General features: G+C 50.3%; 3 protein-coding genes across 6 annotated transcripts in view; 1 reads left to right on the top strand and 2 right to left on the bottom strand.

Moving 5' to 3' along the window:
* LOC122390312 (rho GTPase-activating protein 20-like) overlaps positions 1 to 2991 on the bottom strand; it is a 186139-nt gene extending 183148 nt beyond the window's left edge. Inside the window, exon 1 of the mRNA XM_043383092.1 lies at positions 2425 to 2991. Coding sequence (XP_043239027.1) covers positions 2425 to 2628 — 204 coding nt within the window. The 5' untranslated portion in view covers positions 2629 to 2991. The remainder of the gene's footprint in view (positions 1 to 2424) is intronic.
* Positions 2992 to 5304: 2313 nt separating this feature from the next.
* LOC122390329 (zinc finger protein 628-like) lies at positions 5305 to 10447 on the bottom strand. The gene is made up of 4 exons (XM_043383143.1): positions 10282 to 10447; positions 8640 to 8923; positions 8067 to 8204; positions 5305 to 7862 (listed from the first exon to the last, which is right to left on the bottom strand). Exons 2-4 carry the CDS (start codon positions 8913 to 8915, stop codon positions 7098 to 7100), a joined length of 1179 nt encoding a protein of 392 aa, XP_043239078.1. The 5' UTR covers positions 8916 to 8923; positions 10282 to 10447; the 3' UTR covers positions 5305 to 7097.
* A 659-nt stretch (positions 10448 to 11106) lies between these two features.
* LOC122390328 (far upstream element-binding protein 1-like) lies at positions 11107 to 25462 on the top strand. Of its 4 annotated transcripts, none has more exons than XM_043383140.1 (11): positions 11107 to 11246; positions 11727 to 11790; positions 14922 to 14997; positions 15803 to 16249; positions 16647 to 16777; positions 17462 to 17575; positions 18960 to 19490; positions 20285 to 20564; positions 22498 to 22790; positions 23403 to 23590; positions 24966 to 25461. In XM_043383140.1, the coding sequence occupies exons 2-10, from the start codon at positions 11740 to 11742 to the stop codon at positions 23550 to 23552; spliced, it is 2073 nt and encodes a 690-aa protein (XP_043239075.1). In that variant the 5' UTR covers positions 11107 to 11246; positions 11727 to 11739; the 3' UTR covers positions 23553 to 23590; positions 24966 to 25461. The 4 variants fall into 4 exon arrangements, with proteins under 4 accessions (XP_043239075.1, XP_043239074.1, XP_043239073.1 ...); XM_043383139.1 differs by having other exon boundaries at positions 23400 to 23590; XM_043383138.1 differs by having other exon boundaries at positions 23397 to 23590.
* Positions 25463 to 26062: the final 600 nt, after the last annotated feature.

Here is a 26062-nt window from a genome sequence, read left to right as displayed (position 1 = left end):
TCTTTATTTTCCGGCTAATTATGCATGTGAAACGTAAGTGACGACGGGAAATAAGTTGGAAACCAGGCCAGCCGGGAAATACACATTATAAGTCATGATGATTAATTTATTTAAACACATAAAAGATATAGAAGATTTAAAAGGCGTGACTACTCATAGACAAGACAGGTGACAATACCTATACGGGAAGCAACGAAAGGTATGTAAGCGTCTTCCGATAGGTTCGTATAGGTAAAATATTGTGCGTATGTACAGGTCTCGCGGGTTTTAGCGGTAGGTTTTGCATCTAGAAAATTTAGTGTACTTCAGGCTATATCTTCGTCGTCTTGAGCTTTAGTGTTGAAGATGCGATCGACTTGTTGGGAAACAAGCCGGCCATGATCGTGTAAAATGGCTTCATCGTAGATCGATTAGTTTCTGAGATATAACCGGAAATGTAAAAGTGCAAAACCTACCGCTTAATCTCGCGAGACCTGAACATAATACCTAATCCAGGCAGTCCGTTCTAGCAGGAACAAGTAATGACAATTTCATATTCAATGTTCAAACGATCGGATACGTTTCCAGAAATAGGAATCAATTATTTTTCTTGCTTTACAGAAGTTTTCAGAAATCATCCTCAGAACGATTGTACTTTGCTTCCCATACTTCCGCGATGATAAAAAAATTAACAATAATTTAGGAGGGAGGATGTAACTGTAATATAATTTTTATAAAGTTGCTATAATTGTTATACGGATACATAACACTCAGTCTGAGACCTGAGTGGTCTCAGAGGTTTATCTTTGTCTCATTTTTAGAACACGTCCCTCTAATTCGTTAAGTGCTTGCTGAATGTAAGACATTTATTTTAATCGTTTAATGGTTTTTTGAATGATCTCCTTACAAAATTATACTTTTCATTCATGTATTTTTGTTTTAGATGAATTTTCGGCCACGGGCCATGATCACATCAATGCCAAATATAAGAATTCTTTTATTCTTTTATGCCAAATATAAGAATATAAGAATTCTTATATTTGGCATTGATGTGATCATGGCCCGTGGCCGAAAATTCATCTAAAACAAAAATACATGAATGAAAAGTATAATTTTGTAAGGAGGTCATTCAAAAAACAATTAAACGATTAACACGTCCCTCTGTATCGATACGGAGATGTCCAATGTCCATGTTATAAGCTACACCTTTCTCCTCGCCGGCGCAGTCACATCAGTCTCCGGGACGTTTCACTTTGTCGAGCGCTCAGCGCCGAGCAGATTATAGTTGTGTAACATATCGCGGGTCGGGAATGAGTGAGTGAGTGAGTGAGTGAGTGAGTGGGTGGAGCATCCCCGGAAACAGTCCGCCCGGGACCAAAGGCCGAAACCATTCGGAGTTAATCCAACGATCAGTGACTGCCAGATCCTGTGGCGACGGCGTAAAGCTAAATTCCATGCTATTGCTTTTATCATAGAGTTTTAGAAGCCATAAAAACCTTTATGAAAAATATACAACAAGAATTAGGGAATTTCTCTGTGGCATGTTTACCAGACACATGCATGGCTACATACCTATGTATGACTCAAAGCTTTCTGATTGCCGGGTCAAGAGGCAGTCACTGAACACTTTTCAGTTGTGAAAGTGGTTTTGTCCTCAAACGTTATCTCCTATCTATTGACACGAGTAAGTCGACAAGCATTTGCAGGATTCGAGTTGGTACGGCTGCAGACTCGATTGACGCATTAGCAGTTCTGATACGCTTTCTGTGCTGTTCACCTACTTTTACCGCTGATCGGCCCGCGCTTTATAATCGCCGATAGTTATCCGATAAGATGGCGATGTTCGTTGGAGAACAGCAGGGCTGCGAGTCAAAGTGTTGTGAACTGGCATTACTCATTAGTTCAGTGCATATCTTGTTCGAGCCGTTTGCCCTCCCCCCCCCCCCTCTGCCCACTCCGCAAAAACAAAAAACAAAAAAATGACGGGGATATAACATTTGGATAAATGTCGCTGCTCCCTAACCATTGCGCTTGATGCCCGACAACTCGTCACCGAGTCTTACAACTCGCCACATTCCGCCCCTCTGGAGTTGAATGTCTTTCAAGCGCCGGCCCTCAAAGATTGACCGAACTTCGGAGTCCCACTCCGTGTTTAGGTAACCTTTGTAAATTCCTCAGACTCCGAGGTTGACCGTATCGCGGGTCCGCTGCCCCCTATAGTAAGTTGACCGTGTGCCGTATCCCATCCAGCGTAGAACTCTAAACCCCTTCCCGCGCCCCCTCAAAGACTGATCAAGTCTCACCTCTCTTATGTTGATGTTGCGTCAAGTCCCTGTCCCACAACAGAGGTTGACCGTGCCCCCCCCCCCCCCGGGAGGTTGACCTGTTACGGGTCTGATATGGGTCTGATGCCCCCTGCCCCCCCCCCCCCCCCGGATAACTAACCGTGCGTTGTGCTCCTCCGGGCAGTTGGACGGTGACCTGGAACGCTCTGGTGGTAACAACCGGCGCAGGCAGCACACTGATGGACTCCCGTGAGCGACTCAGGGCCCGTGTGGCCAGCAGGGAGGGCACACGAACCACCAGAGACAGCCGGCGGCTGATGCGGCGTCCCAGCGGCGGACGGCGGCGTACCGGCACCTCCTCCATCGCTGACCGGTCACCGGTCACCGCGGGTCAGAGGACGCGACACAGGAGACACGGCGTGTTCACTGCTCAATTTGGGTCACAGTAGTGATGTCCATAATTTTTGAGCCGCTGTTACATGTTATTCAAGTCGTTGGTGTCCACACAATTCGTTCGTTCGCTCCGGTTTTGTTGCTAATTGTTCTGCGTCATGCTCGGGTAATTCCACCGTGTTTTCGCTTCACTATCCCTCACTTGATAACGCCGACACCAAAACACTCAAACACAGCACTTCACATCCAACCAGTGCCCCATCGCGACACCTCACACCCCGGAACGATCCACGCCGGCCTACCCACCTCTTCCACGCGCGCTCCGCGGCCGACTGTCTTCTGCTGTCGCTCGCCGACAAACGCGGTCACGTGGGCAGTGACGTCACGGTGTACCGCCGAGTGCGAGCGCGACCGCGAGACTGGGGACGGGGCGGGGCGGAGGAGGGGGCGTGGGACCGTAGTATGAGAGTCTGGAGAGGACACATCGGAGGGGGGGGGGGGGTTGAAGGGAACGGGATCGGATGGATGACATCGGATCCGGCGGATGGTCTGTCCCAACGAGCCAGTGCGGTGTCAGGTGGTGCTGACAGCTGAAGTAGCATCCTGCGGCGGGGCAAAGAGGGCGTGCCTCCCTTACTAGGTATGCTCGGCTCTTGTCAGAGCAAAAGTAAAATGGGGCGTTCGAATGATCGACAAATGTATCTAAGACAGTACGTGCTTTTGTAAGCGTCGGATCAAAGTACGAGGATGTCACTAACTAAAGATCACAGGAACTGGGGGGGGGGGGGGGGGCGTGCGGGAACCCCAACCTCCCAGACTCGAAGAGGGGGCGGAACCATCAGCCACGTCAACTTCATTGAAGAAGACATTGCTATGCCAGCATCTTATCTACAGGGGCCGATAATACAACCGAAGCCATTTGCATGCCTTCATTGCAGAGCTCGACCAAACGGCATCAAAAAGGCCCTTGCTGGTCAATGGTCATGATTCTAAAAAGCATTTCAGCTTCATGGAACAAGTCCAAGATAGTGCCAGCCGTTAGGAGCATAGCCGAGCATGGGAGGAGAGCTGTGGGGCTCGGGACGCCCCCCCCCCCCATCCTGACCCGCGCCCTGAGGTCATGCTGAGGTGACCCGATAGTAAACATCGACGCAAGCGCGGAAGGGGTGTTTTTATACCCTCATCGAACTCGGCTTTTGGGCCACGTATTGGCAAGCGGTAAGCGGCATTCGAAAGCACGAACAAATGGCAGAGTCGTGTGCCCTTTTAGGGTCAAGCTAAAGGGCCGGTCACCAGGGGCCGGCGGGCCGCCAAAGGTATGGTTTTCTCGATTTTCATAGTCTTCAACTGATCAGTTCATCGCTCGTGGACTTATTCATTACGGAGCGAGCGAAGCGAGCGTAGTCTTTCCTTAGATTAACGGAAATTTCTGAGTATGAGCGGCCGGCCGGCCGGCCGGCCGTGGTCACGCTTTTGCGAGGCTTATATCTCAGCAACCACTTGACCGATTTACACGCGGTAATTTTTGTAGGGTAGCTTCATTCCTTCTACCAAGTATTGCACTATTCCCGATGCATGTGGGTGACCCCTTATGCACGTGCCACGTGCAAAACGAAGATGTGTCACTTTTGCAATTGTTGCAATATCTCGGTAACTACTGGGCCGATTGCGCTGAGAGTTGGCATGTAGGTAGGCACCCACTAGGCAATGCATATCCATGTGCCAGAGTTGGGGTGCTGCTGCACGTGCGCACGTGCAGGGGTCGTTTCCAGATCTCGAGAACGGCTGGACCGATTGCGCTCAAATTTGGTACACGGTTACGGAGCAGTTAGTAGGGTGCCGTGCACAAGTCAGTTGGGACCCATTTTGCACGTGCGCACGTGCAGGGTGCCGCTTCCAGATCTCGAGAACGGCTGGGCCGATTGTGCTCAAATTTGGCACATCGCTAGAGACCGGTTAGTAGGGTGCCGTGCACAAGTCAGCTGGAGGTACCCCGTCGAAATTTCGCACGTGCAAGGCTCACCCTCTCGGTCGCTCCGTTAGTCGCCCCAAAAGGCGTTATACTGGTGGTCATGGATCTTATTCTAGAACATGACAAGGGAAAAAACATTCGAGGTGGATCTTCTAAAAACCTTTCGCAGAATATAACTCGTGTTTTAGATAAGTGTCATCAGTTTAACTTTCAAAGAATAAAAACCTTGCAGTTGACAAGTTGTGGAAAACTTTCATGCTGACAATTTGTGGAAAACTTTCATGCCAAAGCTTACAGCTTCGCCTCGTTTGACGTTTCAAAAGCAAAGGCTTCGATAACACGAAATAAGGATATGTTAAAATGCTTAAAACTACGGAAGCAGGATTATTGGTGCAAAGCTGGGGTTTTCGACCAAGTTATTCATGAAAACCCAAGGGAACAAAACATTCGTTGTCCATCCAACCCCACGTCCATCCCACGTGGGTGGGTGGGGGGGGGGGGGGGGGAGGGGGGCGACGCTTATATATCGCGTATAACGAAAAGTAAACCATCCCTGCAGACCGAAATGAACAGCCGAATGACATTTAATGGTTTTAGTACACCTCAACCTGTGAAGAGGAAAATCAAAGGCAATTCAGATGCGTCGCCATCCGTATCGATCATGAAAAGAAATGCTGACAGAACGTCGTATATTATTCTTTCTAGCTAATTCGTAAGAACGATTCCTAAGCTCCACACACCAGCATCACCAACTAACACGGACAGATCCAACAAAAAATAAGTTATAAAATAAACGCATTGTTAAAAAGCGACCAACAGTGGAAGTTGCTATCAGATATCATAGACCACATCACCTATGACAGAGTCGATTGTACATTATTACGGAAACGAGGCGCGAGCCCTAATGCGCCATGTTACTAGTGGTCCGGTGCCGTCTTCGCCAGAGAACTGACTCAGCACCTGGTGGGAGCGGAGTCACGGACCCAACACACGCCGTCCTCTGAGGGACACGCTCAGGAAGTCCGGTCCCACGCGCGGGGGAGGGAAGAGAACAGCCGCTCAGGTGCCCGCGCCTTAGCTCACAACGCTCGAGTCGACTGGAGGCGCCGGGCTGCACAGACGCAGCGTTAACGTCCACTGGCTGAAGTCGGCATCGCTACACGAAAATGACGTTCGACGGGCTACATAGTATCCGTCATACCATAGATTAGATCGAGCGAGGATGGGTACACCCAGACGGGAACATGAAATGGCTCTCTCAGAGCGCAACACGCTGTCATACCACGAACGCTCAACGCTGCAGAAATGGATACCCAAGAGTCCTACACTGGCAGACGTACGAAACTGCTCTACACTGGCAGCCGAAACAACAGGGCAATGGAAGCGAATGAGAGAAAAGGTACTCTTCAATGGATATTCTTCCGTATTGCGGTTTAACAGGTGACATGGCAGTGACGCATCGGTTCGTAAGGTCGGGCATTGCGCCATAACCCACAATTAACGTGAGATATCAGGTAAAACCAACCATGACTATTTGTTACTACAGAGCTGCCCAAAGTAGTTTACATTATTTACGAACACATTGTTTTAGAAGGTTTATACATCTCGAGATTCAGGATATTCCGTTTTAGCAGAGTACGGTAAACTGGAAGCTTCTAGCAAATAGCATCTCGCTAGATTCATCTAGCAAATAATTCTTCGTGTAATACTGAAATAAGGGGTCAGCTGAAAAGAGTTGTGAATCCGAAGTGCAATACGGCAATACCCATAGGAAGTTTCGGCACGGGATAAACATGCCCCGACAGTTTGGCACAGGATACGGTCGGCATGTCCTAACCGACCAGCAGTAATATCAGTCATCCCCACAACGAACAGCTGAAATACGAGAAACAATATAAAGCAGCAGCTAAGCTGGAAATGCACAACAAAAATGGAGTCTTATCAGTCGACACAACCACAAAAGAATCTGAGACTGGCTGTAACACAGCAAAACAATCCGACAAAATAACATCGATAACTTCTTTTCTCTAACAAACAATACTTCAATGATGCTGTTATGAAACATGGTCAAAACTGAACTGAATAAACTCAATACGACCCTTGAAACAAAAACAAGTAAATGAATGCGGTAGCGACACAAAAAAAAAGACATCTAAAAAGGTGTTAAAGCAGCTTCTGACCGCAAACATCCAACACTATCACTCTAGCAACAGGAGGATCAAAACACTTACTCCAAAGAACCTGAACAGACGCGAGCGATTTGAACTAGTCTTCAACGGAAAGTATCAAGGGACAGCTCGACCAGCAGCTACCATCGATAAATGAGCATGCGATGGGCCACGGGGGAGAGGATGCCCTGACCCCGATCGGGCCCGTTCTGTCGGCGCCCGGGAACACCCCGGGACACCCGTCTTCCACAAGGGGACTCCCCCAGAGTATCGAGGTGAGACACCACCCTCTCGGGCTGCTTACATCGATGTGAGAAGTTCCTTCAGCTCCGGCGGCTTCTTGTCGTGCACCCGGGTGTGCTTCTTCAGGATGGAGGGCTGCGTGAAGCGCTTGCCGCAGAGGTCGCAGCCGAACGGCCGCTCACCAGAGTGGATCAGCAGGTGGCGCCGCAGGTTGAAGCCGTTGGGGAAGTCCCTGCCGCAGACGGAGCAGCGGAACTCCTGTTTGACCGGGTGCGGGTGCTGCTGGCGGCAGTGGCGGCGCAGCTCGGTGGCCGTCGTGAACACCAGCTCACAGTGGCGGCACGGGTTGTCGCCGCCCTCGCTGTGGTACTGCTGCCGGTGCTCCGAGTACAGGGTGAAGCATGGGAACGTCAGGCCGCACGGGGCGCACTGCAGCGGCGCCGCCGCCGGGCCGCACCGCGTGTGCGTCTTCAGATGGTCCTTGAGCCGGAACGCGCGGCCGCAGAACTCGCAGCTGAACGGCTTGACGCCGGCGTGCACGGTGCTGTGCCGCTTCAGGTTGTACTTGTTACGGAAGCTCTTGTTGCAGGCGCCGCAGGTGAGCTCAGTCTCGGAGCCGGGCGGCGACACGCCGTTGGGCGCGGCCGGCAGCGGGTCGGCGCAGTGCAGATCCACCTCGCACTCGAGGCGCTCCTCACTGGTCTCGTCCGGAGCGCCGGCGGGCGCGGCGACCACCGCGGCGGCGGCGCCGGCCTCCTCCCGCGGCTCCCGCTTCACAGAGGAGACGCGCTCGGCCGGCGATGGCAGCGGCGGCGGGAGGGGCTGCCGGCATAAACGGGGAAGTCCGGTTATTCGACCTGGTACAGCTGTGAGCCCGGTGTAACAAAAAACGTGTTACTCACGCCTGAGTGGGGACGGAGATAAGATTTCAAATGCCCATGATGTATAGTAATCAGTGTCGATGAACTGTAACGGTAACAACTAAGAAGCCTAAGTCGAGTTTATGAGTGAATCGTGTTTTCTCACCTGAAGTGCGCCGAACTTCTCTGCTCGAATTTTCATCATGTCGAGAAACTTTCGCTTGATCTCCTCCCGAATCTCTAGAATCTTTGTTTCGTACGAGTCCAGTGTCATGATGACGGCAGAACACGCCATACAAATGTACTGGAAACGAAAAACCACCACGTTAACCTGCGACATAGTAACAGTTCCGGCGGGACGGTGCTTCAAAACGACACATACCAAATGGAAGAATGCTACTATCATACATTTGAGATTACTCTTACACGATTTATAGCACTCCCCGATCAGTTAATCCTTCCGTCATTATTAAGGTCTCAAAATGTCACCAAGAGGCAAGAACAGTCAATGATTTAACCTCAAATCTCCGTGAATATCATATCAAACAAAAAGAAATAACATTATATTCACGTTTTAAGTGATCATTAACTTCTCAGTTTCCAAACACTAGCAAATCATTCTTTATAGTTACAAATGATATATTTGTAACATAAGCATACAATCGCAAAACAATTGCCACAACCACCTTACATCCATGAATAACCATCGCGGGGTGTAACGCCCGGCATTAGCACGTACCTTCATCTGCCAGTGGTGGGCCGCTGTGTGGAGCGACACCCCACAGCCGGGGTGCACCACCGTGTCCAGCTTCTCCGCCAGAGTCTCCTGCGTGCTCGGCAGCCGGAAGCCGTTGATGTCGACACCGGTGGGCGGCTCGTCAGCGCACGTGATGTACGAGTCACACAGGATGCAGCGCGAGTCGGGCCCGGCGTGGGGCGGCAGCGGCTCCTGGTAGGTGGCCATGCAGCCGTTTGGCCCCGCCTGGGACAGATATGTGCCCAGGTCCTCCATCATGGTGGCAGCTGTGGACCCAAACAAACTGTTAACTAGTGCACCACATACATTTTGACCAAACACCATAGTGTAAGGCAGTAAGGTATGGCAGTAGTGTTGACCAGCTGCACAAACATCAATAGCAGTTGCAGAGAAAAAAAAATCAATTAAAATTAATTCACACCTGATTATAAGCATATCCGGAAAGGCACCTAAGCATTGGATGCTGCAGGAGGCATAACTCCAAAAGGCTCACACTTGGATTTTGATTCCTTATACACTACTGCAAGATTTAACAGCAAACTTCTGTTAAAAACTTCTTTAATTTCCCTAATTTTCTAGGTGATTGAAGATTGTCTTCAATTTTGGGCACCCCAGAAACACATTTACCCCAAATGCCCCCTGAATCTGCCAGTGCAAGTGCACTAGACACCTTCTAGGCTGGAATGGAAATCAACAAAAAATGCAACACTGAATATGAAGTCCAAATTTGTAATGGAACACTAAAAGATGACCTACAAACTGATAAGCAGGCCAGGTAACCTCAACCTCTGTGAGATCTGTTGAGCCCAGGTCCAAAGGCCGAAGCCTAACTGGCATGCTGGCACATTGGATTTGCAGTGCCCAAACATCCACAGTTCCTTAAAATCCCCCACCTATTGTAGTTATCCTACCAGTAACCAAGGTAGCCATCTACTGACAAAAATGGAGCCCAATGTGTCAGTCAATCCTATAGTGTGTCTATACCTAGGTAGGTACCTACTTACCGGTATAAGTAAGCCTGGCGTCCCAGGAAGATGCCAGATACTGTTATGCGTTGTAGGTTCATAGGTTTGTAGGGTAGGTTGTAGGTTTGTAGGTTGTAGCTAAGGTCAGGTCAGGTCAGGATAGATTTGTTTGGTCTATATATCTCCGTCATCCCAATCTGGCATCTTCCTGGGACGCCAGGCTTACTAATACCCTACTTACCTAGGTAATCAACAATCAACATGCATACTCTCTGCCTATGTCATATGTGTACAGCCATTGATATTTGATATGGAACAGATGAATTGTTATCATATTGAGGGTCAGAGACATGATGGTCCTATCAAAATAACAAATTAACAAATATCTGCAGAGGACCGGACCTTTATGTCTGTGACCACATTACGCACAACAAAATATCCTGAGCCAAAAAATAATGTGAAGGTAGGTAGCTAACTACCACAAATCAAAATTGAAATCAACTAATAACGTCGACATTGAGTATTGATGTGTCAGTGCACGTCAATAAAAAGTAAGTTGAAGTGTTGGTGTGGAGTGGAAGCACATTCGTTTTTCATCAACTCCCAGCGCGAATCAAGGATGATATTGAAACCGTGAAGTGGGTGCCTGATTTTCTTACCCTCTATATAAATTGCCTGAGTGCGGTAAAACAACAATTCTACATTATAAGCCACGTCATTTCACTTTTACATGCCGGCCTAACACCCATCCCCAACCAAGCGACCTTCATATTTTTGTGTTGTTTTTGAGAGGCCAATGAAACGGAGAGAGTCGTCATTTATGTCTCGTTTCAAATGCTACCAAATTACTGTACCGTTATAAATACCTTCACCGTAAACCTTCACCTTTGCTAATAAGGGCGGCAGCAAAGCCAGACTAATGATCAAGGTGCAACGAAACATTTTAGAATGAAAGGCTTTTATTGAAAATTATGTAGGGCGACAAAGTGTCTGCTTTCTGAGGAGTGTCTGGCACTAGCTGCATTGGACCCGGCCAAGAAAGCCTGCGAGTGCATACTGCGTGAGCCGCAGCCGTGAAAGCACGCTGGCATGAGTTGAAGACCGTTAATATCACGAACGTAATTTTTTGTATATTTTTGCATTCCATTCGTATTTTCAGAGCTGTCTAGAGTCAAATGCGGAAAGAGTGTAAGGGAGGCTTTAGACATAGTGAAAAATGTATAATTTAGTTACAGCTTTCACTATCTTTTTGTTGATACTTGATTGTGGTACCAAGTACTAAGTACCAATAGTACTCAAGCATATTTTTAGTTTTTTTCTCACATTTAATGACATTTAAGTATTTTGATTATCGAAGTTTAAATATTTGCGTTAGACCTGTTTTTGATTTTGAAAAATATCATTTATTTTCCTCTGCACTGACGCCGAGAGAAATAAGAAATTTGTCTTTATCCATCTCTAATTTTCACAAGAAGCGTCACATCCGTAGGGGTGTGACGCGTTGTGCGCGTGCGTGGGGCCGGCATTGGATGCCCATTGCGTTATGTCTGTAGAACATCTGTGAACTCTTAGCAACTTTTATAGGAACTTTATCTTCGTTGTTTTTGGGCAGGGAGAATAGCAGGTAAATTGTTAATTGTTTCTCAATCAGCATTGTACTCTAGGAATGAGGTCTGAAGTTTTGCTGAAGACATAAAAAGGTCGATCGCTGTCGTGCACGTTTTGGAGGATGCAAATGCTTGTCGCCTTCTTTTCCAAGGCTTGAAAGGGATGCTATAAACTTGATGCTATCTTAAAAATACTCAGAACTCTATATTGACTTCTTACTGGCGCCCGTTCTCAAATAAATTGAAGGAAAGTTCGTGCCGTCGACGTAAATGGCGCGTGCCTGACAACCTTGTAGCATGTGCTGTTCTCACAAATATGATTTGCTGTAAGGGGTTGTTACTGCATTAACATTTTCTTGACCATCTGGTCTTCAGTTGATCAGAATAAAATTGTTGCATTTATACCTAACCAAATAATTTTCATGAAGTGGGCTAATCTCGTATTTTTAAGTCACCACAATTATTTTATACTGACAGTGCATGGTTTGGTGTCACAGATCAAATACAGAAATGGAGTGGTTGCCTGCTTGTGACTCTGCAGACATGCAGGGTCAATCTCAGGTCAGTAAAATGCATTGTTTCATTTGCTTATACCAACATATTGATATAAATTGTGTATAATTTATTATAAATAATTATTTGCCAAACTGGCATCATGTTTCAACTTATATTTTAAAGCTTGAATTACAGGCTTAAACAATAAGTAATTCCAGGGCAGGCTTGGCATTGGAAGAGTGAACGTGGTAAATCAGACATCCATGCTTTGATTTTTAAATGTCTGATGACACTTTTCTAAGCTTGTGTATTCAAAATCCTGTGTTATTGAAAGTGCTTTAACTTTAAAGTATATACAGGGTGTTTCACAATTACCGTTACAAGAGTTCCCACTCAATTTTGGTGCACTAAAAGGTGTTTTTTTAACACTATACACCATTGGAAAGAGCACACAATTCTGGTCCTGGTTAATTGCATTTTGAATGCCCTTTGGACAGATAATGGGTGTAGTAGATGAAAGACTGATCCAAATGAGGCCCGAGTCTGCGATTATCTCGAATATCAGGACTAGAGCCTGTGTGATAAGCTTGTTGCTCGCGGACCTGTTTGAAGACGGCTGTACATGGCTGCGTGGTGTAGTCAACAGGTATCTTTTACGCACCTCCTGTATGAATTTCAAGTCTTCAACGCACAGGCTTCAATGGCAATGACGTCATTTCCTACCTCGTGTCAGAAAGGTGACTTGCGTGCCGGCCGGCGAGCCGACCTGGCGGCTGGGATGCGTGGGTGGATTAACGCGTGCCCCCTGCGGCCCGCCGCGATGCGGATCAGGGGCACTAGTGCATGAAACTCCGCAACAGCCGTCGGTCGCCAGGGGGCACAGACCTTGACCCTCCTTGCAGTCTAGAGGTCATTCGAGTCCAGTACCTTCGTGCCGCCACACAATTCCACACCCGCGCCTGAAGATGAAAGCCGCAAAATCCAGGATGAAAAGGGACTTTATCCTCCATCAGTCTTCCATGGGGAAAACGCCCAGTGAAATTTTGGATTCAGGAAAGGGCTTGGGACTCAACCGAATGATCATATGGAGGACTTTAGACCGTGTAAAGAAGACCGGCACTGCAGAAGATCGTCCCGGAAGAGGCAGGAAACGGCAGCACAGAACGCCCGGCATCATCAAGAAGATCCGAGAGAAGATCAGAAGGAATCCGAAAAGATCGATCAGGAAGATGGCCCGAGATCACGACATGTCTGCCGCAACGATGTGGAGGCTGGTGAGGAGCGATCTCAGGATGAAACCGTTCAAGCTGAAAGCCAGTCAGCTGCTCAGCACCGCAACCAAGACCAAAAGGCTGGCCAGGGCCCGACTACTGTTGGAACAGCTCCAAGACGGCCGGCTCCGGAACATTGTCTTCAGCGACGAAAAACTGCTTTCCATCCAGGCCAGTTTCAACCACCAGAACGACCGCGTCCTGGCGACAGACAGCCGAAACGTGCCGGACAAGCACCGCCGAGTCTTCCGGACTCAGAAACCCGCTTCCGTGATGGTCTGGGCGGCCGTCAGCCAGGCCGGCAAGTCGCCGTTGGTTTTTGTGCCCGAGGGCGTAAAAATCAACAAAGAAACCTACATCGAGACCATCCTTGAGCAGACGCTGAAGCCGTGGGCCAAGAAGACGTACGGAGACAAGAGCTGGACTTTTCAGCAGGACGGCGCAACAAGCCACACCGCGCGCGTCACCCAACAGTGGTGCGAAGACAACTGCCCAGCCTTCATCACCAAGGACCAGTGGCCCCCATCATCCCCAGATCTGAATCCGATGGATTACACGATGTGGTCCGTGCTCGAGAAGGAAGCCTGCTCCAAACCGCACAAGAAGATCGACGATCTCAAGCGATCTCTGATCAGCGCCTGGCAGAAGATCCCCGACGCGGTTGTGCGTGCCGCAGTCCGTGACTTCAGGAGACGGTTGGCTGCCGCTGTGAAGGCTGGAGGCGGCCACTTCGAGTAGGACTTACGGATGTTGGTCTCTGTGGTTTTGGGTGCATATGGTGCAATTTTGGCAGAAATAAAGTCATTATGCCCAGAGATATTGAGCTTTGGTCTTGTAACGTTTATTGTGAAACACCCTGTATATTGGCAGATATCTGGGGAGAATATTTTGCTCTGTGAATGTATCACTGGGTACCTTTAAAAAAGTATGATCCATTGGCTTGGAAGGGTTCACAAGGACAGAGCCTCCTGCTAAGCGAAGCTTATTGCATTGACAGTACTTGGCAAAAGATATTCAAGCCCAAGTTATGTGGTATTCTTGCTTTCACTTAAATTTTTAAGGCCAACCATTTTCTCATGTTAAACTGTGTGATTTTTCAATGCTTTGTCATATACAAGCATCAGCAACTGGTTCTGTTAAGGAAGGTGAAAACAATTTTGTGAAGATAAGTTAATCTAGGAAAATGTTAGGTGAGTGCAAGAAACCATTGCTGGGTGCCTCTTACCAACCCATTTAAGGTGGCCTTACAAGCAGCATTATCCTTGTTTTGAAAAAAAAAATGTGCTACCACATTTATTTTTTTCTAAAGTGATCATTTTAAATTCTTCTAAACACTACCAACAAGAGTTGATCTTATGAGTTGAGATGTTAGGCATATATTTGCTAACTATTGCCTAACCTCTACAATTTAGCTGATGTAAATTGTATTCATATTTACTACAATATTTGTTTTTGTATATTTATATATATTTGTTTATATTTATATACAATATTTGTTTTCAAATGCACAATAATAGTTGAATTGATGTCCAGGAAGTTTAAAGTTACCAACGATTGCATATTCTTTGATTACTCAATTTAATTCTGCATCCTCATTCTACAGTCATGATTCAGATATAAAAAGACAGGTTCTTAACTGCTTAATTTCTATTGTTGCTGTTTTTCTTCTTTTTGTGAGAAGGTACTGGCTTGCTTCACAGCTTTTTCTAAAGACATGAGTGCCATTGCTTGTATCTATTTTGATTGGCCTTTTTAGTTTACTTAAACTTATCTGTATCTGTACCTAAACTATATCTTGACAACATATGACACCACTTTATGTTTTTTCTTGGTTAAAAACTGTGTACTGCACTTTTTTAGCACAACTCAGTACCTATGTGTGCCTGTGTAGATTATAATTTAATTGTGTTCTATTTTCCTCTCTAGATTGCTGCTCTTGTCAATCCTGCTGCAGTTGACCCTCTGAATCAGAAAAGATTCCATAATTCAGACATGGATATGGGTATGTATGGCACAATTTATGTGATGTTTGCATTTCTATGATAACATGGATCATGCAGTGCTGCTGAATGGCATGTCTTCATCTGGGAAAATGGAGTTTTAATAAGGAATAAATTCTTTGATTATCTCCCTGCATGTATGAAATGAATTATGACTAAATTTTACCTTTCATGTGCAGATCATTTCGTTAATGGTTAATATTCAATAAGTATAATATGTAGATCTTGAGACTGTCCTGTTTATGTTGCTGTGCTCTCCTCTATTGTTTTCCACCTATTATATTTAATTTCACCTGGTATGCTTATGCCTTATGGTTGTTGGATCAATAAGGAAATTTTTGCATCACTTGTCAGCAGTTGCAAAAACTTAATTTCCATTGGATACGTAATACCTATGACAAAGTTTCTGTAAGCTCCACTTCTATATATAAAAATTAAAATATATTGATAAGTTTATATATAGTCATTTAGAAGGATAATATAGCAAAATTGTAAAGTGGAGGTACATAAGCTATGTTTAGTTCCATTTTCTAAGCATTAAACCAAATGCTTCTCGTTGGCCTTAAAAAAATAATTGTCACCATTATGTATTTTCAATTTTTAAACTTTAAGTTCAGGTCCCCACTCGTGTCCTTTCCTTAGATGGCCTCTCCTATCAGATATCAACCTCCAACCTGTAGTTCCATCGTCTACCTGAATCCAGCAGAGCATGCAGTCCGTGATAGGAGGAGACCTCTCTGGTTGTAACAGTCAGCCACTGACTCGGGACACCCATGCGGCGCCACTGACCGCCCGCTGGTGGTGCAGGCCCCGACGGTAAGCGGCCGCCGGTGATGGGCGACCCGTTCGGCGCCGGGCCCGGCCTGGCCGCCATGCGCGACAACGGCGGCGTCGGCGGCGTCGAGTCTGAGGACATGACGGTGCCCGACCGCATGGTGGGCCTCATCATCGGCCGCGGCGGCGAGTCCATATCGCGGCTGCAGGCCGAGAGCGGCGCCAAGATCCAGATGTCTCCGCAGGCCATGGAGATGAGCAACGAGCGGCTGTGCACCCTGACCGGCTCGCGCGCCGCCATCGAGCGCGCCAAGGAGCTCATCAACGCCATCGTGGCGTCACGCGCCAACGAGCGCGACCGAGACCGGATGATGGGCGGCGCCGGCGGCCTGGGCGACATGATGGTGGGCAGCGGCGACCAGCCCGGCCAGAGTACCGACGAGATGATCGTGCCCAGCTCCAAGGTCGGACTCATCATCGGTGAGTAGCGACGGCGTTGTGGTAGGCCGGAGACGGCTCTCCGCGTGACTGAGTGACCGACTGTCGAGCTGTGGATTGGAGATGTTTCAGCGGCGGCTGGGTCCTCGTTTGGCTTTGTTGGTGTTATTTTACTATCCACCACCGCTGGAGGAAATGCTATTCAAACTTCTTACATAATTGTCTTCTGATTCATGGACTCATGGATGCATGCAACATGGAATGGATGACTACATTAGTTATTTTGTTGCAGTTGGTGGCAGCGTTTTCCGTTCTAAAAAGATGAAGATGCCTTTTTAGTTTGGCTTCCCTGAAGCGCGTAATTGATTATCCAGTGAAGTTATTCCGGATTAAAAGAACTGCCACTGTGTCTTTTCTATAAAGCAATGTCTGTTGACAGGCAAGGGAGGCGAAACGATAAAGCAGCTGCAGGACAAGAGCGGCTCGAAAATGGTCGTCATACAAGACGGTATTTACGCCAACGCCCCCGAGAAGCCTCTCCGAATCAGCGGCGATCCGAAGCAGATCGAGGTAGGCACGCGTGCCCCGCTCCCCCTGCTCTGCGGGGCGGGATGGCCCCGACCCGGGCGCGGCACACTCGGTATTGTTTATGGTCATCAGTGGGTATTCCGATGGGATGCTCGTAACATATATCGTAAACAAGGAGTGATTGGCTTATGTTGCAGTGCCGACCCGTGCAATGGTGCAATGGGTTTTCTGTCGATCTCAGTGTCATCAGATTTACCAACTATACGAAAACACGGAAACTGAGTCGTGTAAGTGTTTGCATATTCGATCGCTTTACGCTTGCAGCTGTCTCAATAACACTCAACCACGCGAAATCGACTGTCGGCCTGCTTGTTACGCACTGAACACCGGCCGTGTATAAATCCCTCCTTTGACTTTCTTTGACCTACCCAACGCTTTCTAATATGATGTTATGGGGTCCGATGCCCACCGCAGCCCGAGTGCCCTAAACACCCAAATCAACACCATCATCAATCGGGAGCAGTTGTGCGCGTGCGCTGACCCCGGGTAGCGGCGCCGGTGTCTGGACCGTGTTTGCCCGCTCTGCGGCCCGTTCTCTGCCAGCTCGGCCGCTCGGCGGCGCCGGTCGCAGAGTTTCGTCACCGTGTTATTGCGATTGGCCGTGGGCGCGGCTGTCAGTCGCCGCGGTCGCCGCTGTCTGTGACCGGTGTGCGCTGGCCTCCACAGCACGCCAAACAGCTGGTGGTGGAGCTGATGGCCGAAAAGGACAACTTCTGCCCGCCCGGCGGACGCATGGGCAGCTTCGGAGGACGCGGCTTCGGCGGCGGCACTACGGCTGAGGTGGGTGCAGTGGCCGGGCGCCGACCCCCTCCTTGGAGACACGTCCCCGGGGTGTGCGCAGCGGTCACGTTATCGGCGCTGCGACATAGGTAAGTAGGGTCTCACCGGCTCGTGCTGGGCTGATCGAGGTTATCAGTGTCCCTTTTTGGCGTTCGGCAATCGGCTGTTGCATTTCAAAGTGTTATTTTACATTTTACCGCGCTGTTTGCGGTTAATTCCGCCAAAAAGGTTCTACACTTTTAATTTTGTTTGATGTTTGTGGTAATATATGTTGCCTAATTCGAAAACGATTGTTTATGTATCATGCTGTGACACTTCATTGGCCGTAACTTGCTGAGAGCTCGTTTCCGTCGGTGGCAGCGGACGTCGCGAATGGTTCCCTGACTGTGTGTACAGGCGGCGCGATAGCTATCTTTTCCTGTATGCAGATAGCGGATGGTGTAGGATAACGTCACTTTCCCATGACGTCCGGGGAATTTCTCGAATGGCGTCAGTGAACGGGCACGGCTGACTCGCCGGGCGGCGGTCCCCGAAATGTACTTCATTCCGTGTCCCGTGCATTGTTTTGCAAACTGGTAAGCTTGCAGCAAACTAGTTTGGGAGATTAGGCTGATAGTGGTAGTGGGGCGCTGGCTGGCGCGGCGGCTTTTGGTACTGCCCGCTACTGGCCTCTGTATCGGTGGACAGCTCCGTGCGCGGCGCCCTGCGCGCCCGTCGGCTGTGGGAACCCGGGCCGTGCCACGTGGTGCTCTCCGAAATGCTCGGTCATGCAAACCGAGTCATGCAATATACGCCGGCTGACGTCGACCAGTGACACACATTTACTCGAATCCGGACCCTCGCTATTCTGACACAAACTGAACGTCACTTGTCCTCAATTAAATCAGCCTAATTTAACGTGAATTTGACCGAATATGCTGGCCGAATCGGTATTTTACCAGCGTTTTCAAATTCAGCTCCTGATATGCAACGACTTAGTCACCCGACATGCTGGCAGTTTTTCAGTACCGGACTTGTCTCAATGCTGCCAATTAACCCTGTCATATGGGTGCTGTAGTGTATACCTTATTCGTTACGGCTGCCCAATAATAATCGTTATTGTGCTTTGACGCGAAGTGCTTTGACTTCGGCGTGACTTGGTTAGAGTGGACTGGCTACTCTTCCATTCCCTCGCCGTATCGCTCCTTCCTGATTGGTGCCTCAGTTTCTCCTAGTTCTATGGTGTCTGCCCGGCTCAGACCTCTGTCCTCCCCTCGTGTCCTACCTTGATTTCTCTCATCCTCCCAGCTCACCGTGCGTAGCTGTGGCTGCGTGTTTCAGATCACCGTGCGGTACATACCTCACCTCCTCCCACCTGACCATGCGCTCCGGCCCCGTGTTTCAGATCACCGTGCCGCAGGCAGCCGTCGGCGTGGTGATCGGAAAGGGCGGAGAGATGATAAAGAAGATCCAGAACGACACCGGTGCCAACATTCAGTTCCAACAGAACATCTCGGGCCGTAACGAGCGCACGGCCACCGTCAGTGGCACGCCCGACCAGATCGAGCACGCCAAGGTGATCGTCCAGGATCTGATCGAGAGTGTGATGAAGCGCGACCAACAGATGGGCGGCTTCGGCGGGGGTCGGAACGGCAACTGGGGCGGGGGTGGCGCCGCAGCCGGCGGCGGCTTCGGCCGCGGCCCCATGGGCAGGGACGGCAAACAGGAGATCAGCTTCCCCGTGCCGGCCAACAAGTGCGGCATCGTGATCGGCAAGGGCGGCGAGACCATCAAGGCCATCAACATGCAGTCGGGAGCGCACTGCGAGCTCGACCGGCGACCGCCGCCCAACCCCAACGAGAAGATATTCCTGGTGAAAGGCAGTCCTGACCAGGTGGAGCACGCCAAACGACTGATCTGCGAGAAAGTCGGCATAGTGAGTACCCATGAACAGGGAGGGGATTGTGGGAAGGCGGGCTGCTATTTCATTGATATACCTGTTTTTGGTGGTCAACCTGAGAATCTGATTCTCACATACGTGGTAGCTGCCGTTTCTGATAAGATAGCGATAAAATGCGGCTGAGTTATAGCGCCCACATTATCGTGGCTCGGCTGTGGGTGGGATAGCAGCTGTTGCCGGGGTGATAGGGCCGAGTCCGGTGTCTCGGCCCAGCCTGGGTCACACACCTGTCCGCAGAGGCCTGAGACCGGGTGCCAGCGGTGGCCGGCAGGCACACTGCCAGCTCGTTTCTATCTGACAGCCCGACTGTCGTATTGTCGGCGGCTGTCCATTCCCGCCCGAAATTAAATAACCCAATAGAAATTAAATAATGGTATTGTAAATGGTGTTTAACCTGTCAAGTCCTAAAGTAAGTGGCGTTAACGGAATTGGCATGAGTAAAGCGCAATATTACCTTTTCTGGTTGATCGACTAATATTTGTCATCCTCAGAATTCATACTACGCTGCATCTCATGAGGTGTCAAGCGCAGTCTTTTCTGAAGCTGTACTCGTTCAGTTGCCAACTATCTTTCGAGGGCCTCATAATGCCTCATTGAATCATTAGCATTCCGTCATTTTACAAGAACCACTCGACTCTGATAGGACGATGTCGCCTTATCTGACCGTCGGGAAGTGAAGTGTCTTGAGTAGCCTTTCCCGTCGTTGATTCACCTCCGTCCCGTGCCGGGTGTCCCCCTCCCACTGACCCGATGCGCCGTCCCCTCCCCAGCCGTACGGTCCTGGCGGACCAGGAGGTCCAGGAGGGCCCGGTGGTCCTGGCGGACCGTTCGGCGGTCCCGGCGGTCCCCCGGGCGGACCGGGTGGTCCCGGTGGCTACCCGCCGCAGGGCTGGGGCAACAACTTCCACCAGCCGGGCGTGTGGGGCCAGCAGCAGAACGAGCCGCCCAAGCAGGACAACAGCTGGAACAGCTACTACCCGCAGTACTACGGCGGCCAGGGCACGCAGGCGCCCGGCGCCGCGCCCCGACAGCAGCCGCAGAGCTCACCAGGTAAGTACCGCACAGGTACAGAGTGACAGGCGCCCGGCAGCAGCCGCAGAGCTCACCAGGTGAGTAGGCACAGTACACACAGAGGGAGAGCCGCAGAGCTCACCGGGTTAGACACAGTACACGGAGAGGGGCGGGCGCCCGGCGCTGCGCCCCGACAGCAGCCGCAGAGCTCACCAGGTGAGTACAATACAGACATAGAGGGACAAGCGCCCAACGCGGCACCCTGACAGCCGCAGAGCTCACCAGGTGAGTAGGCACAGTACACACAGAGGGACAGGCGCCCGGCGCCGCGCCCCGACAGCAGCCGCAGAACTCACCTAGTGAGTACAGTACAGGCAGAGGGACAGGCGCCCAGGCAGCAGCCGCAGAGCTCACCTGGTAAGTACATACATACAAACAACATATTAATTAGAATTGCATACTTACGGACGGCGGGATTGCTTTGGATATGTACCCGGCTCGCCGTTCAGATTGACTGTTGTTTTTTCATCAGCTTTTTGTGTGTTTTTTTTTTTTACCACCCTGCCTATGATGCAGTTTTCTCACGTGCCAACCTGGCGCTTTTCAGAACCGGAGAAGGTGGACGTACTGTCCGCTACCCCCCTTTCTGCTCTCGTATGCAATCGCTGCTCTCGGAAGCTCACATTAAACTTCGGGGGGTCATGCGTAAGGAGTGGCCATCTGTCCCACCGTGGAGACAAGTCCCGCCAAAGGTGGACCTTTCCCTCACCGATGTGAGAAAAGGCGACATCCCTCCAGCTGTTTTAAAGGCTCGTGCGCTGGAGCATATTTCAAGGTACTCTGACTACATAGCCTGTTATACTGACGGCTCAAAGACTGATGACGGTGCCGGGTGTGCTTTCGTCTGCGGCGACGCTGTGCGGTGTTTTACCTTACCTAAACATGCATCCGTTTTTTCCTGCGAATTGGTCGCTATCCTCAAACTCCTGTGTTTTATCGAGATTAATCCCGCTCGGTCATATGTTATTCTTTCTGACTCATTGAGTGGTCTCCAGTCCTTGTTACAATTCTATCCTTCTGACCCCCTCGCACAGGAGATTCTTCTTCGTGTGACAGCCCTCGACCGAGAGGGTACGTCGGTGTCTTTTTGCTGGATCCCTAGCCACGTCGGTATTCACGGCAACGAACGGGCGGACCGAGCTGCGAACCATGCTGCGCAGTATCCGTGCTCCCGCCGATTCCCTCTACCCGCCAGGGACTTTGTACCGGCGGTGGGCTCTTTCCTCCTCGGAAAGTGGCAGGAGGCCTGGAGCCAATCCCACGGTAACAAACTTTTACGTATCAAGCCAGGTTTAGCTACCTGGTTGTCGGCCTCACGCAGATCGCGACGCGAGGAGGTGGTCCTCTGCCGGCTTCGTACCGGGCACACTTATGGCACCCATGGGTTCCTTATCGGCGTTGGCTCCAGGCCTATTTGTACCAGATGTGGTGACCGACTTTCGGTCCGACACGTCTTGGTCGAGTGCCCGAGACTGGACGCTGAGCGATTGCGGTTTTTTGGATTGCGTGGCCCCCAGCTCTCTTTGAGAACACTTCTCCGCGACGACTCCCCTTTTCTCGATTCCTTTCGTCTCTTTTCGTTCATCACGGCCTCCGGGCTTCAGGTGATTTTTAACCCCCGACTTTGAGGAAGATTGGTTAGATATGGGCGCCATATAGCCTCGTTGCTGGTGCGCCCTAAAACACCAAATCATCATCATTGTGTTTTTTTTTATCAATCTGTTTGAATATGGAGAGGGGTTCAAAGGAAATGGTTCCTAGTTGGCCGACGTTCTGATAGTCATTTTTTTCATGATCCGGATAGTCCGGATTGATAACGATAAGAGGAGAGGTTTGCACTAAGCAATGCACTGTTTGTCAATGACTTTTTTGCCAATGACTAATCATGCATCCCTCCCCTGTGTGCCTCCAGCGACCGGCTCGAATCTGAGCGGTCAGCCGGGTCAGCCCGACTACAGCGCTCAGTGGGCCGAGTACTACCGCAACATGGGCATGGTGCGTGAGGCGGAGGCCATCGAGCAGCAGAGCAAGCTGAAGGCGGCCAGCGGCGGCGACCCGGGCGGCGCTCCGGCGGCCGGCGGCGCCGCCCAGCCAGCCGCCAACGGCACCCAGGCCGACTACAGCGCCCAGTGGGTGGAGTACTACCGATCACAGGGCCTGGTCACCGAGGCGGCCAACCTCGAGCAGCAGATCAAACTGACAAAGGTAACCGGCCGGACCCCGATCGGGTGTGTGTCATGACGTAGGGGAGGCGCGGTGGGGCGCGGTGTTTTCCTTGTTTTGTGATGGTGTATTGTTACGTAATTATATTCGGGCGGCGTGGCGAATCGTCCGGTTATTGTTGATTTCTGTTGAGGGAGGAAAAGTACGGATTAGATTCGTTGTTATTGAATTATAGATAACCGAGAACCGACATTTTCATGGGATTTTGGTATGACAAAATTCAACTATATTTTTCGATATTTGTTTCAGCTCAGGATAGCTAAATAGCTAAAAAATGTCATAAATTATAAACATGCTTGTAAGCAATTACGGATATTTCTTCGGCACGGCTCGTGATTGCCAAGTACATTCTTACAACTGCGTATTGGATAAAGCTGACATTACACCAAGTCGGCGAGAGTGTCTCCGATCTTATAGGATACGAATTTCGCTTACACATTTGGCTTCCGGTGGCTTTCAGAATGACAGGGATAAATGTTTCGCCTTGTGCTGGATTAATTTTCAATCAATCTTTGATGTTTCATCACGTCTGTGCTGCCCCGATCGACCACCGTGTCTAACCCGGCGCCTCCCTCGCTCCCCCGCCAGCAGCAGCAGTCTGCGGCGGCGCCGGCGGCCTCCGTGGCTGGCGGCGCGCCGGCCGGCTACCAGCCCCAGCAGCACAGCTTCGCAGGGGCGTACGGCGCCGGCGCGCCCGGCGGGTACGGCCAGTACGGCGCGTACCCGGGCGCCGGCGACAACTAGCGCTGGTCTTCACCGACGGTCACTTGTCTGTAGTGTCGGTAAGTGACACACGCTCGGGGCTAGGGCGCCTGAGACCCTCCCTCACGAGGCAATCGACACACTTGTTGATATGTACCGTTTTGATAGAACTGGCAGCTGTGTTTAACTTCAATTTGTGTTGTAATGGGTGAAATGGGAATTTACACGGCGTAGGTGATTTTACAGCTTGCTTCTGTAGCATTGTGATTTGCTACATTTTTACGGGTCTTTTTGGTTACGAGCGAGCGAGCGCAGCGAGCGAAGTGAGTCTTTTCAATATAACGGAAAAATCTCAGTATGAGCGGCCCGGCCCGGCCCGGCCCGGCCTGTAACGCTTTTGAGAGCCTTATATCTCAGCAACCGCTGGACCGAATGGCCTGCGGTCTTTTTTGCTGGGTAGCCCCATCCCTTCTACCCCGTAATTGACTACTTTTGATACATCTCAGTGACCGTCGTGGCACGTGCCACGTGAAAAGTCAAGGGTGTTCAAGCTGTTTTGCAAAAGTAGTGATTTTGAGAGGCTCATATCTCAGCAGCCGCTTGGGCGATTGACTTGCGGTAATTTTTGTAGGGTAGCAGCATCCCTTCTACCCAAAATAGGATAGTCTCGATGCATGTGGGTCACCCCCAGTGCACGTGCAAAATACAACAATAAGAGGTGCCAAATTTGTTCCCATTTCAGTAACTCGGTAATTACTGGGGCGATTTCGGTGAAACTTGGCATACAGGTAGGCACCCACCAGGCAATGGATTCCCATGTGTTGCAGTTAGGGTGCTACTGCACGTGCGCACGTGCAGGGGGCGTTTCCAGATCTCAAGAATGGCTGGGCCGATTGCGCTCAAATTTGGTACACGGTTGGGGACCGGTTAGTAGGGTGCCGTGCAAAAGTCATTTTGGACCCCGTTTGCACGTGCGCACGTGCAGAATGCCGCTTCCAGATCTCAGGAACGGCTGGGCCGATTGCGTTCAAATTTGGTACACCGCTAGCGACCGGTTAGAAGGGTGCTTTGCACAAGCCCGTTGGAAGTACCCTCTCGCCCTTCTGCACGTGCAGGGCTCACTATCTCGCTCGCTCGTTCTTCGCCCAAAAGGCGTTTTACTGGTTAGTAGTGAAACATTACAGTAGCGTCGATCGCTTTTATTTTATCCCGTGTTCCGAGTTATCGTCTGGGACGTCATAGTTGATGCGGGTATCAGGCCTTAGACGTGTTTTTTTCTTTACAATTAGCACTTGCTTGTGAAGTGTTTTCTGTTAGAGAAGTGTAATTCCTCCGCCCGCCCGTGCCAGTGATTGGGCATTGTTCTCTTGCCGGTCCTTTTCCTCACACCTAGAGCAGGGTCCGTTCGGGTGCCGAGTTTACTGACACCCATCTCTACCCGCCCGTGTGTTTCAGATACCCGATGTGCCCCGTTCGCTGAATACGCTGTCTACCAGTTGTTTTGTTGGTGTATGATTTTTCGCTGCGCTATTCACTCATCCACCTTTGTCTCTATCTCTCTGCGCGGGGCGCGGGGCAGCACTGGGCGGCCGGAGGGCGCCGGCCGCCGCCCCGCACCCCGCCCTGGTGTGCGTGTGCTGCTGCCGCTGCTGCCGCTGTTGCTACTGCTGGTGACGCCGCTGTTTTAATTTGCTGTAACTGTCTGTCCGTCTTTGCCGCGCTGTGCGTTGGGCGGGGCCGGAGGAGCGGCGGCCGCGCGCGGCGCCGTCGCTCCGCGCGGCCCCGGCCGGCCGGCGGCGGCGCGGCTGCCTCTGGCCGCGCGGGCCCCCTCTCCTCGGTGGTGTGTTGTCGGCCGCGCTGCTGCGGCTCGTGTCCTCTGTGCGGGTCACTGTGGGGGATGGGCGGGGCGCTGTCAGGTGCCGACTCAATGAGCTGTTTAACCCGGCAGTTGCTGGGGTATTTCGCCACCCACCGTTTGCTGGGGGGGGGCGTTAAACGCCCCCAGCCGATAACTCGAGAACCAATAGGCGCAGCGAAACGCACGAGGCGGCAAACGAAAGAGCGCGACGAGACGCTTTAGATGAGTACTTAAAAGTTGAATTTTGAGGTCACAGGTCGGGTCAAGGTCAGGTCAAACACCTGAAATCGGGCTTTCAGTAGCATGGACTTCAGGACTTCGCAATGGGCGCCTCTCGCCATAAACTCTGTCAAAACGGTGCACAATCCATCTTATAAGGCCTACAAGAGTGTCAGCTTCATATAGGGGTCAGTTAAGCATAGGTCAGGGTCAAGGACAGGTCAACCGGGTAGGCACATATCCCCGAAAATCAAAACTGATATTCGCAGCCTGTGACACATGTTTTATAGGTAATTTGGGGCGTAGAACACGATGGTGACATTCATTTTATCATATATGTACGTGTTTGGCTCAAAAAGTTCAATTTAAAAAATTCATGTATCATGGTCGTGAAGTAGTCACGAAAAATCGCCAAGATTCAGTTCAATATTTTGGAAAATGCGGAACGATAATCAATAATCGAAGATAGCCATTT

This window comes from Amphibalanus amphitrite, unplaced genomic scaffold (assembly GCF_019059575.1).
Source record: "Amphibalanus amphitrite isolate SeventyFive unplaced genomic scaffold, NRLGWU_Aamphi_draft 000391F_arrow, whole genome shotgun sequence".
Lineage (NCBI taxonomy): Eukaryota > Metazoa > Arthropoda > Thecostraca > Balanomorpha > Balanidae > Amphibalanus > Amphibalanus amphitrite.
Note: the sequence above shows the minus strand (reverse complement) of the source record. Positions and strands in the feature narration are given on the sequence as shown.